Source organism: Hyla sarda, chromosome 1, assembly GCF_029499605.1.
Source record: "Hyla sarda isolate aHylSar1 chromosome 1, aHylSar1.hap1, whole genome shotgun sequence".
Lineage (NCBI taxonomy): Eukaryota > Metazoa > Chordata > Amphibia > Anura > Hylidae > Hyla > Hyla sarda.
This window is the reverse complement of record NC_079189.1, coordinates 479,193,984-479,210,439: the sequence shown is the minus strand read 5'-3', so window position 1 is coordinate 479,210,439 and position 16,456 is coordinate 479,193,984. Positions and strand designations below refer to the sequence as shown.

The 16,456-nt window shown below is 43.3% G+C and overlaps 1 protein-coding gene across 1 annotated transcript in view; it reads left to right on the top strand.

Moving 5' to 3' along the window:
- ADAMTS19 (ADAM metallopeptidase with thrombospondin type 1 motif 19) overlaps positions 1-16,456 on the top strand; it is a 245,689-nt gene that overhangs the window by 198,202 nt on the left and 31,031 nt on the right. Inside the window, exons 16-18 of the mRNA XM_056537289.1 lie at positions 4,443-4,523; positions 11,568-11,725; positions 14,489-14,642. Coding sequence (XP_056393264.1) covers positions 4,443-4,523; positions 11,568-11,725; positions 14,489-14,642 — 393 coding nt within the window. The remainder of the gene's footprint in view (positions 1-4,442; positions 4,524-11,567; positions 11,726-14,488; positions 14,643-16,456) is intronic.

Sequence of the window (16,456 nt, the reverse complement as noted above, 5' to 3'; positions counted from 1 at the left end):
GGCAGGACGAAAGTGAATCTCAAAATTAAATCGGGCAAAGAACAGAGACCACCGGGCCTGGCGAGGATTCAGCCGTTGGGCAGACTGGAGGTAGGAGAGGTTCTTGTGGTCGGTGTAAATAATAACTGGAAATCTTGATCCCTCCAGCAGATGCCTCCATTCCTCAAGTGCTAATTTAATGGCTAGAAGCTCTCGATCCCCGATGGAGTAGTTCCTCTCCGCCGGAGAGAAGGTCCTAGAAAAAAAACCACAAGTGACAGCATGCCCGGAAGAATTTTTTTGTAAAAGAACAGCTCCAGCTCCCACTGAGGAGGCATCAACCTCCAATAGGAAGGGTTTGGAAGGGTCAGGTCTGGAGAGCACGGGAGCCGAAGAAAAGGCAGACTTGAGTCGTTTAAAGGCGTCTTCCGCTTGAGGAGGCCACGACTTGGGATCGGCATTTTTTTTGGTTAAAGCCACGATAGGAGCCACAACGGTAGAAAAATATGGAATAAATTGCCTGTAATAATTGGCGAACCCCAAAAAGCGTTGGATAGCACGAAGTCCGGAGGGGCGTGGCCAATCTAAGACGGCAGAGAGTTTGTCTGGATCCATTTGTAGTCCCTGGCCAGAGACCAAATATCCTAGAAAAGGAAGAGATTGGCATTCAAACAGACATTTCTCAATTTTGGCATAGAGTTGATTGTCACGAAGTCTCTGAAGAACCATACGGACATGCTGGCGGTGTTCTTCTAGATTGGCAGAAAAAATTAGGATATCGTCCAGATATACAACAACACAGGAGTATAACAGATCACGAAAAATTTCATTGACAAAGTCTTGGAAGACAGCAGGGGCGTTGCACAGGCCAAAGGGCATGACCAGATACTCAAAGTGTCCATCTCTGGTGTTAAACGCCGTTTTCCACTCATCCCCCTCTCTGATGCGGATGAGGTTATAGGCCCTCTTAAGTCCAATTTAGTAAAGATGTGGGCACCTTGGAGGCGATCAAAGAGTTCAGAGATGAGGGGTAGGGGGTAGCGGTTCTTAACCGTGATTTTATTAAGACCGCGGTAGTCAATGCAAGGACGTAGGGAGCCATCTTTTTTGGACACAAAGAAAAATCCAGCTCCGGCAGGAGAGGAGGATTTACGGATAAAGCCCTTTTTTAAATTTTCCTGGACATACTCAGACATGGCAAGAGTCTCTGGGGCAGAGAGAGGATAAATTCTGCCCCGGGGTGGAGTAGTACCCGGGAGGAGGTCGATAGGGCAATCATAAGGCCTGTGAGGAGGTAGAGTCTCAGCTTGTTTTTTGCAGAAAACATCCGCGAAGTCCATATAGGCCTTAGGGAGACCGGTTACTGAGGGAACCACAGAGTCACGGCAAGGGTTACTAGGAACCGGTCTTAGACAGTCCTTGGAACAAGAGGGCCCCCAACTCTTGATCTCCCCAGTGGACCAATCCAGGGTTGGGGAATGAAGTTGAAGCCAGGGAAGTCCAAGGAGAATTTCCGAGGTGCAATTGGGGAGGACCAAAAGTTCAATCCTCTCGTGATGAGATCCGATGCTCATTAGAAGGGGCTCCGTGCGGAAGCGTATGGTACAGTCCAATCTTTCATTGTTTACACAATTGATGTAAAGGGGTCTGGCGAGACTGGTCACTGGGATGTTGAACCTGTTGACGAGAGAGGCCAAAATAAAATTTCCTGCAGATCCAGAGTCCAAGAAGGCCACGGTAGAGAAGGAGAAGGCAGAGGCAGACATCCGCACAGGCACAGTAAGACGTGGAGAAGCAGAGTAGACATCAAGGACTGTCTCTCCTTTGTGCGGAGTCAGCGGACGTCTTTCCAGGCGGGGAGGACGGATAGGACAATCCCTCAGGAAGTGTTCGGTACTAGCACAGTACAGGCAGAGGTTCTCCATGCGGCGTCGTGTCCTCTCTTGAGGTGTCAGGCGAGACCGGTCGACCTGCATAGCCTCCACGGCGGGAGGCACAGGAACGGATTGCAGGGGACCAGAGGAGAGAGGAGCCGAGGAGAAGAAACGCCTCGTGCGAACAGAGTCCATATCTTGGCGGAGCTCCTGACGCCTTTCGGAAAAACGCATGTCAATGCGAGTGGCTAGGTGAATAAGTTCATGTAGATTAGCAGGAATTTCTCGTGCGGCCAGAACATCTTTAATGTTGCTGGATAGGCCTTTTTTAAAGGTCGCGCAGAGGGCCTCATTATTCCAGGACAATTCTGAAGCAAGAGTACGGAATTGTACGGCATACTCGCCAATGGAAGAATTACCCTGGACCAGGTTCAACAGGGCAGTCTCAGCAGAAGAGGCTCGGGCAGGTTCCTCAAAGACACTTCGGACTTCCGAGAAGAAGGAGTGTACAGAGGCAGTGACAGGGTCATTGCGGTCCCAGAGCGGTGTGGCCCATGACAGGGCTTTTCCGGACAGAAGGCTGACTACGAAAGCCACCTTAGACCTTTCAGTGGGAAACAGGTCCGACATCATCTCCAGATGCAGGGAACATTGGGAAAGAAAGCCACGGCAAAACTTAGAGTCCCCATCAAATTTATCCGGCAAGGATAGGCGTAGCCCAGGAGCGGCCACTCGCTGCGGAGGAGGTGCAGGAGCTGGCGGAGGAGATGACTGCTGAAGCTGTGGTAGTAACTGTTGTAGCATAACGGTCAGTTGAGACAGCTGTTGGCCTTGTTGCGCTATCTGTTGTGACTGCTGGGCGACCACCGTGGTGAGGTCAGCGACAACTGGCAGAGGAACTTCAGCGGGATCCATGGCCGGATCTACTGTCACGATGCCGGCTGGCGGGTAGTGGATCCTCTGTGCCAGAGAGGGATTGGCGTGGACCGTGCTAGTGGATCGGTTCTAAGTCACTACTGGTTTTCACCAGAGCCCGCCGCAAAGCGGGATGGTCTTGCTGCGGCGGTAGTGACCAGGTCGTATCCACTAGCAACGGCTCAACCTCTCTGGCTGCTGAAGATAGGCGCGGTACAAGGGAGTAGACAGAAGCAAGGTCGGACGTAGCAGAAGGTCGGGGCAGGCAGCAAGGATCGTAGTCAGGGGCAACGGCAGGAGGTCTGGAACACAGGCTAGGAACATACAAGGAACGCTTTCACTGGCACAATGGCAACAAGATCCGGCAGGGAAGTGCAGGGGAAGTGAGGTGATATAGGGAAGTGCACAGGTGAAGACACTAATTGGAATCACTGCGCCAATCAGCGGCGCAGTGGCCCTTTAAATCGCAAAGACCCGGCGCGCGCGCGCCCTAGGGAGCGGGGCCGCGCGCGCCGGGACAGGACCGAGGGAGAGCGAGTCAGGTACGGGAGCCGGGGTGCGCATCGCGAGCGGGCGCTACCCGCATCGCGAATCGCATCCCGGCTGGCAGCAGAATCGCAGCGCCCCGGGTCAGTGGATCTGACCGGAGCGCTGCAGCGGAGAGAGTGTAGCGAGCGCTCCGGGGAGGAGCGAGGACCCGGAGCGCTCGGCGTAACAATTTGAAAGTCCATCCCTGACCTTTCTATTTTTTTATAGTTATGCGTCGTCTTAGTACTTATTGCAGCACAGGTGTTTTACATTATAACCTAAGTCTGGACTCTGCATTGAAGCAATGATGAAATATGTTGCATTTCTAATATATTTTCTGTCTTATAGGGCGGGTATATTGTTTATGTGTTTTAGCAACATGTCAGACCTTGTTCTGAAGCTTGTTCTGTAAAGTACTAAAATGTTTTATCCCTTGTTTTAAGGTTTATTTTACTGAGCTATTTTTATACCCTGAGATTGAAACATTCTGTTTTTTTATGTAATTTATTTTACCTAAATGTTTCCATTATGTAACAGCCTCTCCAAGATTTTTACAGTATGTAACAGCCTCTCCAAGATTTCTACAGATTTCTACAATGTGAAACTTGATCAATAGACGTTCTACCCTTTAAGTGCCAAAAGTCCTTGGCAAAGTCATGTGAACATAATCATTTGTAAAATTATACTTTCCATTAAAAAAAAGAAATAATAATACTAATTTTAAGATAATAGGGATGAATCCTGTTCAATTCCTAGACAGCAGTCAAAAGCTGTCTATAATTTATAATAGTGGCTCGTGCTGTTTCATAGATCTAGCACAGCAAATAATTTATACCAACAATTTGTTGGCTTACTGTGCATTAATATTTTAACATATTCCTTCTTTCGACAGAATCAGCTAGGAATTGCCTTGCCGTCTATGGAATGGCCACATTTCCAAGCGGTCCTAGAACTGGCGGAACATGCTATTCACAGAATGTCCACCTGTGTTTTCCCGGCAGACATTCTGCAAATTTTCCGCCATGTGAACCAGGCCTAAATTCCAGTCAGTTTGAAAAACAAACAAGCTAAAAAGTGGGCGTGATTTCAGGCGTATCGTGACTGCAGAGCGTAAATCCTGAGTAAGTGTTCTTTTCTGTTATGCAGGTTACGTGGAGGCACTGGTGATACCAGCAGGAGCAAGAAGAATTAAAGTGGTAGAGGAAACTCCAGCACACAGTTATTTAGGTAAGAAAAGTGCTTCCATATTATATGTGTTCAATATTTATTCCTGACTGCATAGAACACATGACATGACACTTGTTACTTCTTAATTGGGCTGGGTGGTGGTCACAGCTCTTTTATTAATATTAACAACACTATAATGTGTAATTCTTTAACCATATAAACACTGCATGGCAGTAACAAAGATCTCAAATAACTCAAGTTGACCTGCTCTTCGGCCAAAGCAGTATGCCGGCCGCCGGGTCCCCGACGGGCATGACTGCCAACGGTTCTTTTCTTCCAGGTCGTAGTCTCTCCACGCCAGCTTCAACGAAAACACAGCAAACAATACAAACACCAAAGAAAAGAATAAGCCCGATAAATGGAAGATCCATGTACTTATTTTTTATCAAAACCATTCTAAATATTTTTTAATACTTTTTTTCACAGTTTTTTTTTTTTTTAACAGGGGTAACAAAAACCAACGTGCCAAAAAACCAGACACGCGGGTACAATAAAACAAAAATACAAGGCAAACTAAAGGGAGGGCGGGCGAATACTTCTCCCAAGTGCTGATGAGGTAAAAGAGGAGGAACCAGTATAAAGGGGGCCCTGATATAGCCAGTGGGCATCACTATATCCCACCCTCCACCTCCAGCAAGTGGGAGCGCACCTAACCCCGAGGGCTCTCCTTAACCCCTTGGTCCCTGCAGTCAATTGGCAAGGGGCTCGAGATGCGGAGGCCATGGAGCGATCACAGACTAGTATAAGGGCTTCTTTTTTGCGTGACCAGTTGTCCTGTGTAATTACATCACTCATTTTACCATGAAATGTATGGTGCAACCAAAAAACTACTATTTGTGTGGGGAAATTAAAAAGAAAACCGCAATTTTGCAAATTGTGGAAGGTTTCGTTTTCCCGCTGTACAATTTATAGTAAAATTGATGTGTTCTTTATACTGTGGGTTAATATGATTAAAATGATATGCATGATTATATACTTTGCAGTGACATTTGTCTGTAGGCTTTTGCACGTAGTGAGGAAATGAGAGAACATATTCCAATGGGACAATGTAAATTACATCACAGATGGAAGCAAGTAAAGCTATTATATTATAGATGAAAACGTAATCATTGCAGACAACACCCAAGTCATGCTCACTCTATAAACCAAGTTTAAGCTCCACTATATTCTCTGTCTATGATGTGCTTGCTCTCATAACATTAACATTACAATCTATAGCATATAAATGCTTTCCCTTTTTAAATTTTCATCATTCTTTTTATCCTAACCTCTTGTCAAGAGGCCTTAAAGGGGTACTCCGGTGGGAATTTTTTTTTTTTTTTTTTTAAATCAACTGGTGCCAGAAAGTTAAACAGATTTGTAAATTACTTCTATTTAAAATCTTATTCCTTCCAGTACTTATCAGCTGCTGTATGCTCCAGAGGAAGTTCTTTTCTTTTTGAATTTATTTTCTATCTGACCACAGTGATCTCTGCTGACACCTCTGTCCATGTCAGGAACTGTCCAGAGCAGAAACAAATTCCCATAGCAAACCATTCCTGCTCTAAACAATTCCTGAAATGGACAGAGGTGTCAACAGAGAGCACTGTGGTCAGACAGAAACGAAATTCAAAAAGAAAAGAACTTCCTCTTCCTAAGTCCTTGAAGGGTTAAGATTTTTAAATAGAAGTAATTTACAAATCTGTTTAACTTTCTGGCACCAGTTGATTAAAAAAAAAAATGTTTTCCACTGGAATACCCCTTTAAATAACAAACAGTTTATTAAAGATGGATTAATATAAACTGATGAAAGTTAGGTGAAATAAAACATAGCTGATGCAATAGCTGATGGCCAAGTGGTTGCTGAAAGCTGACTACTTCACTATAAGGCTATGTACATGCAGGAATGTCCACACGGAAAATCTCTGCAAAGCACCGGCAGAACATGCTGGCAATAGGACCGTTCCGAAATGTGCAGTCTCATAGACGGAAATGACAGAAAGAATAGGCATGTGTATTCTTTATGGGGACACAGGAATTAAAATTTCTGCTTCAGATGTTACTGGCACGGAACAGAGGAGCAGAATTCCATTGAAATCAATGGGACATTGCTGCTGTGGAATCTACATGCAGAATTCCAAGGTTAATTCCCACACAAATTCCATCATTTGAACATAGCCTAAGACTAGGGCTACACAAGTAAGGGCCCCCTGCAATGCTCTGCTGCTGGTCTCACTTCTACCCTTATTCTACCCAAATCCCTTCACCAATCCTACACACAAATTAAACAAAATTGTATATAAGAAACGCTTTAATGTAAGTAAAATGATCTGTATACCATGTAAGTTATTACAGTTACATTTAGGAACTCCCAATTACACCTTTTCTGATCAGCGGTGTCCTCTTTCCTTTCCTTCTCTGTCCGGATCAGACCTCCATGTCGAACTCTTAACATCTGCAGGACAAACATGTTAGACTCTGCATTTTTCAGGTGCCCCCCCCTCCTCTACACAATCTTTCCATCTATAAGCCCCTTTCCATCTATAACTGTTATAAAGCCCTCCTTGGTGTCCTGCACAGTAGGTGTAGGCAGCTGGGTCCCCCCACAGTAGGTGTAGGCAGCAGAGTCCCCCACAGTAGGTGTAGGCAGAAGGGTCCCCCCACAGTAGGTGTGGGCAGCAAGGTCCCCCCACAGTAGGTGTAGGCAGCAGGATCCGCCAAAGTAGGTGTAGGCAACAGGGTGCCCCCACAGTAGGTGTCGGCAGCAGAGTTTTTCCTCCGTCTTCCTAGTAGGTGTAGGCAGCAGAGTTACAGTCCCCCCCTAGTAGGTGTAGGCTGCAGTTAGAGTGCCCTCCCTAGTATGTGTAGGCAGCAGAGTTAGAGTCCCCCCCAGTAGGTGTAGACAGCAGAGTTATAGTCCCCCCAGTAGGTATAGGCTGCAGTTAGAGTGCCCCCCAGTATGTGTAGGCAGCTGAGTTAGTGCCCCCCCCCCCCCAGTAGGTGTAGGGAGCAGAGTTAGAGTCCTCCCCCCAGAAGGTGTAGGCAGCAAAGATTTTTTTGGTAGGATCAGCTTATGTACTTCTTATGTGATTAGCCTTAGAAGAGAACTAAAAGAGGAAATTTATAAATGGACCTTTACATTTGAAATACAATATTAAAACTTTTTTTTTTTATCTTTTTTTTTTTATATAGCTATAGGCTATACAGACACCTCATTTTGCTACCTATATTTTTGACCCATTGAATTCAATAGTAAAATAGTGCTTGTGCCTGTATACTTAAATTATATGGTTGGAACTTTTACAGCCATTATATTAAATGTATAATCCTTTTTTCCTCCGTGATCTTAGCCTTAGGGTGGGTTCACACTACGTTTTCCCCCATACGGGAGCGCATACGGCAGGGGGGAGCTAAAACCTCGTGCTCCCGTATGCCTTAGTATGCGCTCCCGTATGAGCCGGCCGGAGTGAAACGTTCGGTCCGGTCGGCTCATTTTTACGCCGTATGCGCTTTTACGACCGGACCTCAAACCGTGCTTGACCACAGTTTTAGGTCCGGTTGTGAAAGCACATACGGCGCAAAAATGAGCCGACCGGACCGAACGTTTCACTCCGGCCGGCTCATTGAAATGAATTACATACGGGAGCGCATACGAAGGCATACGGGAGCGCGAGGTTTTAGCTCCCCCCTGCCGTATGCGCTCCCGTATGGGAGAAAACGTAGTGTGAACCCTCCCTTAGACAGTTGGGATCATTGGGTCTACAATGGCCCAACACCTGCGATCAGACATGTTATTCCCTATCCTTTGTATAGGGGATAACATGTCTAGTGATGGAGTACCCCTTTAAATACTTTTTCCAATTTTTTAATTTTTATAGGGCATACATTGATAGGGGTGGGGCCCAGAAACTGTGGTTTAGGCTACTGAATGCTTTGATTTTTATTTTATTTTTCTTTTATTTATTTATTTATTTATTTTTACATGTTACACCATTTATAATATCGTAAAATATTTTGTCATTTAACATTACCCATATAACTGAAGCTCACTGCAGGCCTGACCTGAGTCTTCTAAGACCTAGCAACTCCTGCAGCCACTTGGTGATCTCATGGTTGCCAGGATGGGAAGCAGAAAGCCTTATGGCCAACTGCTGATCTGTACACACTGCCCAAATTGAGGGCTGTGTATACAGCAAACAGGAAGTCTGGGGTGGTACGAAACCTTCTTCCTTCTCTCAGGAGAGTCTGGCTCCACACTCCTGCAGCTGCATGATTTCCGTGCAGCTGCAGACCTAGCAAGGATGTTCAAGAACATCCTTGCAGGCTCACTTGTGGACTAGCCAGACTTTTTTTTTTTTGGCAGTCTGCAAGTGGTTAACAAAACTCATCTCATATCAACTAGTGAATATGGAATAGACCTTCTATAACTAAGAATATAGAATCAAGGTCTCTGGCTATGGTCAGACATTTTGGAGATTACAGAAGGGCTTGCCTGACATATTACTGAAGTAATACTCTGAGTTGTAAAGCACAGATGTTTATTAAATAACCATTTGGAGAAAAAAAATTGACATTTAAGATTTTTCCCACAATACTTGCAAAGAGAAGAGGTTTGGATTTATCACAGGAAATAGCCATTTTTTCATATATCATATATCAATGTTTTGGACAATGCAAAGCATTGTTTATTCATATTATACTACTCCTGAGACTTGTGGCCTTTAGTGAAAATTGTGTTAAAGAAATTTTAATACACTTTATAGTAGCTTTGAAAGCAGGATATTAAATATCCATTGTATATAACTGACAAATAGAAGAAATTATGAATGGAGGAAAACAAGGACATTGCTTTAGGGGAAAACCAATTGATGAAGAACAATGAGAGGAGGAAATGTCTCAGATAGACTATCCTTACTTAAAGACAGTATATTGGGAGTCATGTATCAATGTAATGACACCAGTTATCCAACTGAACATGTACAGTGGGGCAAAAAAGTATTTAGTCAGCCACCAATTGTGCAAGTTCTCCCACTTAAAAAGATGAGAGAGGCCTGTAATTTTCATCATAGGTATACCTCAACTATGAGAGACAGAATGAGAAAATAAAATCCATAAAATCACATTGTCTGATTGTTTAAGAATTTATTTGCAAATTATGGTGGAAAATAAGTATTTGGTCACAAACAAATAAGCAAGATTTCTGACTCTCACAGACCTGTAACTTCTTCTTTTCTTCCTCTGTCCTCCACTCTTTACCTGTACGGCACCTGTTATCAGTATAAAAGACAACCTCACAAGTCCGCAACCTCAAACAATCACACTCCAAACTCCACTATGGCCAAGACCAAAGAGCTGCCGAAGGACACCAGAAACAAAATTGTAGAGCTGCACCAGGCTGGAAAGACTGAATCGGCAATAGGCAAGCAACTTGGTGTGAAGAAATCAACTATGGGAGCAATTATTAGAAAATGGAAGACATACAAGACCACTGATAATCTCCCTCGATCTGGGGCTCCATGCGAGATCTCACCCAGTGGTGTCAAAATGATCACAAGAATGGAGAGCAAAAATCCCAGAACCACAAGGGGGGGGGGGGGGGGGGGGGGCTAGTGAATGACCTACAGAGAGCTAGGACCAAAGTAGCAAAGGCTACCATCAGTAGCACACTATGCCACCAGGGACTCAAATCATGCAGTGCCAGAGGTGTCCCCCTGCTTAAGCCAGTACATGTCTGGGCCCATCCTAAGATTGCTATTTGGATGGTCCAGAAGAGTATTGGAAGAATGTCATATGGTTGGATGAAACCAAAGTAGAACTTTTTGGTAAAAACTCAACTCGTCGTGTTTGGAGGAGAAAGAATGCTGAGCTGCATCCAAAGAACACCATACCTACTATTAAGCATGGGGTGGAAACATACTGTTGGGGCTGTTTTTCAGCAAAGGGACAAGATAACTGATACGTGTAAAGGAAAGAATAAATGGAGCCATGTATCGTGAGATTTTGAGTGAAAACCTCCTTCCATCAGCGAGGGCATTGAAGATGGAACGTGGCTGGGTCTTTCAGCATGACAATGATCCCAAACACACCATCCGGGCAACGAAGGAGTGGCTTCATAAGAAGCATTTCAAGGTCTTGAGGTGGCCTAGCCAGTCCCCAGATCTCAACCCCATAGAAAACCTTTGGAAGGAGTTGTATTGTGCTGTGTTGCCCAATGACAGCCCCAAAACATCACTGCTCTAGAGGAGATCTGCATGGAGGAATGGGCCAAAATACCAGCAACAGTGTGTGAAAACTTTGTGAAGATTACAGAAAATGTTTGACCTCTGTCATTGCCAACAAAGGATATAACAATGTATTGAGATGATTTTTTGTTATTGACCAAATACCGGTACTTATTTTCCACCATAATTTGCAAATAAATTCTTTAAAAATCAGACAATGTGATTTTATGGATTTTTTTTTCTCATTATGTCTCTCATAGTTGAGTTATACCTATGATGACAATTACAGGCCTCTCTCAGCTTTTTAAGTGGGAGAACTTGCACAATTGGTGGCTGACTAAATACTTTTTTGCCCCACTGTATGACAGCTCTCACTTTTACTTACAGATGTCACTTTTACTGATACAACATTGTTTTAAATAGAATCTTCAATGTATTGCTTCCTAATATATCACGTTACAGTATTACATATCACTTTACAGAATTATACAGTTATATATATATATATATATAGAGAGAGAGAGAGAGAGAGAGAGAGAGAGAGAGAGAGAGAGAGAGAGGGGGGGGGGCTCTAGGAAGGGTTTTATTTGGGTTCCATCAGTAGCCTACATTACTATTCTTACAAGTACAGTGGAACTCCCATATCTATTTAAAAACAGATGTGGCATATAAGTCATGGCGGAATTATAAATCAGAGAAATGAAGTATGAATATAGTATGAGTCTCCCATTTTTTTTAACTTATACATAATAAAAAATAATTAGAAAATAAATAAAACTTATTTTATTACTTTATCTGTTGTTCAGTTATAGTTAGATTCAATAATCAATACAATCTTTAACAGCTTTAAGAGACACTGGAAAACAATCTATCAATGACGACTGGAAGATTGAAGAGCCTGGAACCTTCTATATGGCTGGAACTACAGTTAACTACATTCGAAGAGGACTATGGGAGAAGATATCTGCAAAAGGCCCAACAACAACCCCTCTTCATTTACTGGTAAGATGCAACAAAACCAAAATACATATGAAAATGGCGGTTACCCAATGAATACAATTCTACAATGCTGCTCATGTCTCCTCATTACTACCTGACTAAACAACAGTTTCATTAGATACAAATATGTTAATGATGTATTTAGGGAAACTCAATAAAATATCCTCACCGTCATCTAGGGATAAGCATCCTGTAAGGGCAATGAACCCTAAATGTTCTCTTTAAGAAGGTATATCCTGTGTAAATAGTTGTCACCTGAAAGCATTATTGTCATGTCGCACAATATATAAATCGGTCAGGGTCTTAGTGCTGAGACCCCATTACATATAGCTGGGTGAAGTGCTTGGCAGTGAACTTAACCCCCCAGCTTGGCACTCACTAAAGGAAACAGGATCCATACACTAGAGATTATATACACTATAAAAGAGCCTGTCAACTGCAATAAGATGGACTGGACGTTGAGCCAGGGAGTGTAGCACGCTGCTGTGTGCTTCAACTGGCTATATCTAATGAACAAGGGGGGTCTCAGCCCTGAGACCCCAAAAGATCAATTTTTTTCATGTGTGGGCGACATGTAAAAAGTTTAATTCAGTAACTCTTTATATGGGCTTTCTATATTTGAGGGACAGCTCAGTGATGCATATGTTTGCTTTGCCTTTGCATTCATCTATATGTGAATGTGTTTGCTGTTTACACTGTGTATATTTTGGCTCTGTGTTTGCTGTGGGATCCATGGGCAGCACTGACATGCTTGAATGCTTTGACTGATAACAGGAATAAATAAAAGTAAAGAACCAGGCATAGGCCTTGGAACGGCTTAGCACCACTATGTAAAAGGCTGAGAATTGGCCCCATCTACCCATTTAGGGAGTGCCAATGGGTTCCCATGGCAGTCGGGGGCCCACAGTGCTATGTATGTACAGGAACTTATCAGGCCTTGTGAGAACCTAAGAGGCTGCTTGTTCAGAAAAACAAAAGAAAACTAAAAATTCCTCACTCAATATATATAAAAAAAGGAATAATAATACTATACAAAGATGGTATTGCCACAACCATAAAGGCTTGTGTAATACTGTTCATTCCGTGTTTCAAAAACAGGAAAACTAATTAAAAGTTTAAAACTACAAGTTACCTCGCAAAGAATGAGCACTCTTAAAGCTATGTCGTTGAAAAATGGAAATGTTATGGGTCATGTTTTTTGGCGACAGAATATAATATTTTGGAAAAATAAAGATTTCTTAATGAAGTTAACACATCATATGTGCTGCATGGTAGTAACACTCACGTTTCTGAAGACAGGAACTCCGGTTAATGTGGATCTGCTGGACCTGTGTGGCAGATGACTCGGACCGTACCAGGGAGCGGAGTCTAAGGTGTCGCTGGTCTTAACCAGAGCCCGCCGCAAAGCAGGATGGGTTTGCAGCTGGAGGCGACACCCAGGTCGCTACCCCTGGCATGGCTCGACCACACAGGCGGCTGAGGAGATGAGAGGCACAGGAGGGATGAGACAACTCATAGTCAGGATAGCAGTAGGTCAGGGCAGGCGGCACAGTAGCATAGTCGTAATGTAGCAGGAGTTCAGTAGGCAGGTGGCAGAGGAGCAAGGCCAAGTCACAAGAGCAGGAGAACTGGTACATGGCAAGGCAATACAAAGGAACGCTTCCTCTAGGGCACAAGGCAACAAAGATCCCGAAGAGAACTGAGGAGGGTGGAGGAATTTATAAATAAGCAACAGGTGGTTACACTAATGAGCGTACTGGCCCTTTAAATATTAAAGCTCGGGTGTGCGCACGCCCTAAGGGACGGGGACACGCGCGCCGGAGCAGAGAGTCGGAGGCAGAGGCAGGAGAAACACCCGGGGAGTGACGGACTGGGGCTCGCATGTGGGTGCGTCCTGCGATGCGAGTCCCAGCCCCTTTGGCAGCAGAAGGTAAGGGGACCATGCGTTCACGGCCAGCATGTGAGGCCGGAGCGCATAGTGTAACAATGGTGAATACCAGATATTCTATATTTTCCCCTCTCCCCCCCAAAAAAAAAACAAAAAACAATATGTTCATAAAAAAAAATGTGATCACTATTTAACATGGCACATGGAACATGCTTCAATTTTCAGCTTTAAGAGAATATCTAGATAAAACACTCCACATGTATTGGCTGTGCATCATTCCAGTCTAAATAGGGACTAACACCTGCATTGAATTTAACTCACATGTTCATCATACACATCATGTAGACAATATTATTTTCTAGACAGTGAAGCTTAAAATTAGTTGTGTCCAGGAAAGTAGACTGAAGCGAAAAATGAAAAGCATTTCATACACATCGTTCGCTGCAATGCCAGACTCTTCCAAGTTTCATTTAGACTTCAAAATATGTAGCACATATGGAAAAATACTGTTGACAGAAAGAGTGACAGCCTGTATTTAATGGTCTGTGTTTGAGGATGGTTGTTTGCAAATTCCACTCTTTAATGTCCACCTGTTCACTAGTAAATATGTACAAAAGTAGCTGCTTTCCTAGAAATGACTGATTTTATGAGCCAAATTACACTTTGAGTTAATAAAAATATCCACTTCCCAATAAAATGCATTCAGATATACACAGTAGTCTAAAAGTCTTTCCTGAAAGAGAAAAAAATGACGTGCCATTGCCAGCATATTTTCCACACATCAGGACACTGTACTTTGCAGCACGTGCCAATGTTCCATTTCCTTTACTGATCTAAATTTTCATTTTTATATTGACATGATTCTGTGTATTTTGCAGGTGCTACTATTTAATGACCAGAATTATGGTCTCCATTATGAATATACAATACCACTGGACCCAGGGCCGGAGAACCGAAGTGCAAAATTAAATGAACCTTTGTATATGTGGACACACTCAGGCTGGGAGGATTGTGATGCTGTTTGTGGTGGAGGTAAATAACAATATACACATAAAATATGTACTTTATGCAAGGGCATACACAAAAACCATAGGGCCACTATGATACAACTATGAATAGGCAGCACTTTCCAGAGATGTTTGCCACATACAAGTCAATCATCATGTGTTTGGTCCAAAAGAGCAGACTCATTATATTATACTTTAGCATAGGGAAGTGATGCAACCACCTGTCTGCCTGCAACCACCACTAGGGGGATATGTAGAACTTGGAGTCAATGTAAATAGTATAAATCTACATGTAGTGCGCTCTGGCTAGTGGCAGCTGCGGTACCAACATATGGCAATGCTTTATACAGCATTCACATAAACACTGTTCACTACAACCCTGACATCATGGGAGCATACATACAACAATTTCATTTATAAATATGCCTCTAGACTGTAGATTTAACTCTTAACAGGTTTTGGCAAAAAGGCAAGATCAATTCGGAAAGGCAGCTAAATTATTAGAGATAATAGAGAGGAAAAAAATCAGTTGTATACTACAAGACCTTAGTGGTTACTTAAAGAAGAACTCTACTCTCCTCACAGCTCGAAAGCAGTGACAAACTACCACTAACCAAGGTTTATTTAATGCAGCCCTTGGGACCAGTGACTACCTTGGTCCCTCAGTGGTAAGAGAAACTGAAAATAGTGCGTATAAATATCAGCTTCATTCTGTCCCACTGTCAGAATTGCTCAGCAACGTCCCAAACATATAGCTGAACTTTTGTTTAAATTATATTTTATTTTATAATTATAAAACATACCAAGTTAATGATTACAACAAAATTATATTATACATTATTTACCTAAAATATGTGCCTATTAATAAATTCAAAGTGAAACCTCATTCTCCACCTCTAAAGTCTTATAGAAGAAAGTGGGTGGCACTACCCAGCTAGGATCATATGGGACTTGCAAAGGTTAATTGCAGTACGCTTGGCTAGTCATCTCTGCATACAAAAAAGGTGCTTTCCCCCCAACAATGTTGAAGCAAATATACAGAATCCAAAATAAATAATGGAGTGACATGTAGTACTCACCAGGTTTTTTCAAACCAGGTACTCACCAGAACTTTTGAACGTTGCCAGGTTTGACGTAGTCCTTGAATCTGACATAGACATCTGCATACACTATCTGAAAAGAGAAGAAATGAAAAACATGAAAAGGGGCTTAGTACATTTATGGCGCTCTCCCTGTCGCTCTCTGCATAAACCAGTGCATTCCCAAACAGGGAGCCTCCAGCCAAAAGCTGGCTGGAAATGATTGGAGTTATAGTTAAGCAACAGCTGGAGGCTTCCATTTGGGAAGACAATGGCAGAAAGGGTCTGTATACATTATACATTTTTAACATGCCTTTTTAAAACAAACAGGCATGCTAAAAGCACATGATGTGAACAGAGCAATACTTACCCCGCACCTCCTTCCAGGCTGTTCTGCCTCTGGTGATGTCATCTCAGGAGGCGGGGCTACACAAGAAGAGGCCAGGACTGGCAAGAAGGGGGTAAGTGAATGTCTCTTCACTGCATACAATATTCAGCCATATAGATGGCTGTATAATGTATACCCGACACACCCTCCCTGGAGTTAACAAAACAGTTAACTTGTGATGCTGCGCAGCAGTGCAACTTAACTCTTTCACTGCCGGTGAACTGACTACTTTCAGAAAGTTCGGCGAGCCCCAGCGACCCGAACTTTCTGAAAGTTTGCTCATCTCCATCACCTCTCATGTGAGATTAGAAGGATATGTTATCTGTTTGTGGAGCAGTTGTAGCTTCTAGACAGAAATGGAAACATTAGGCT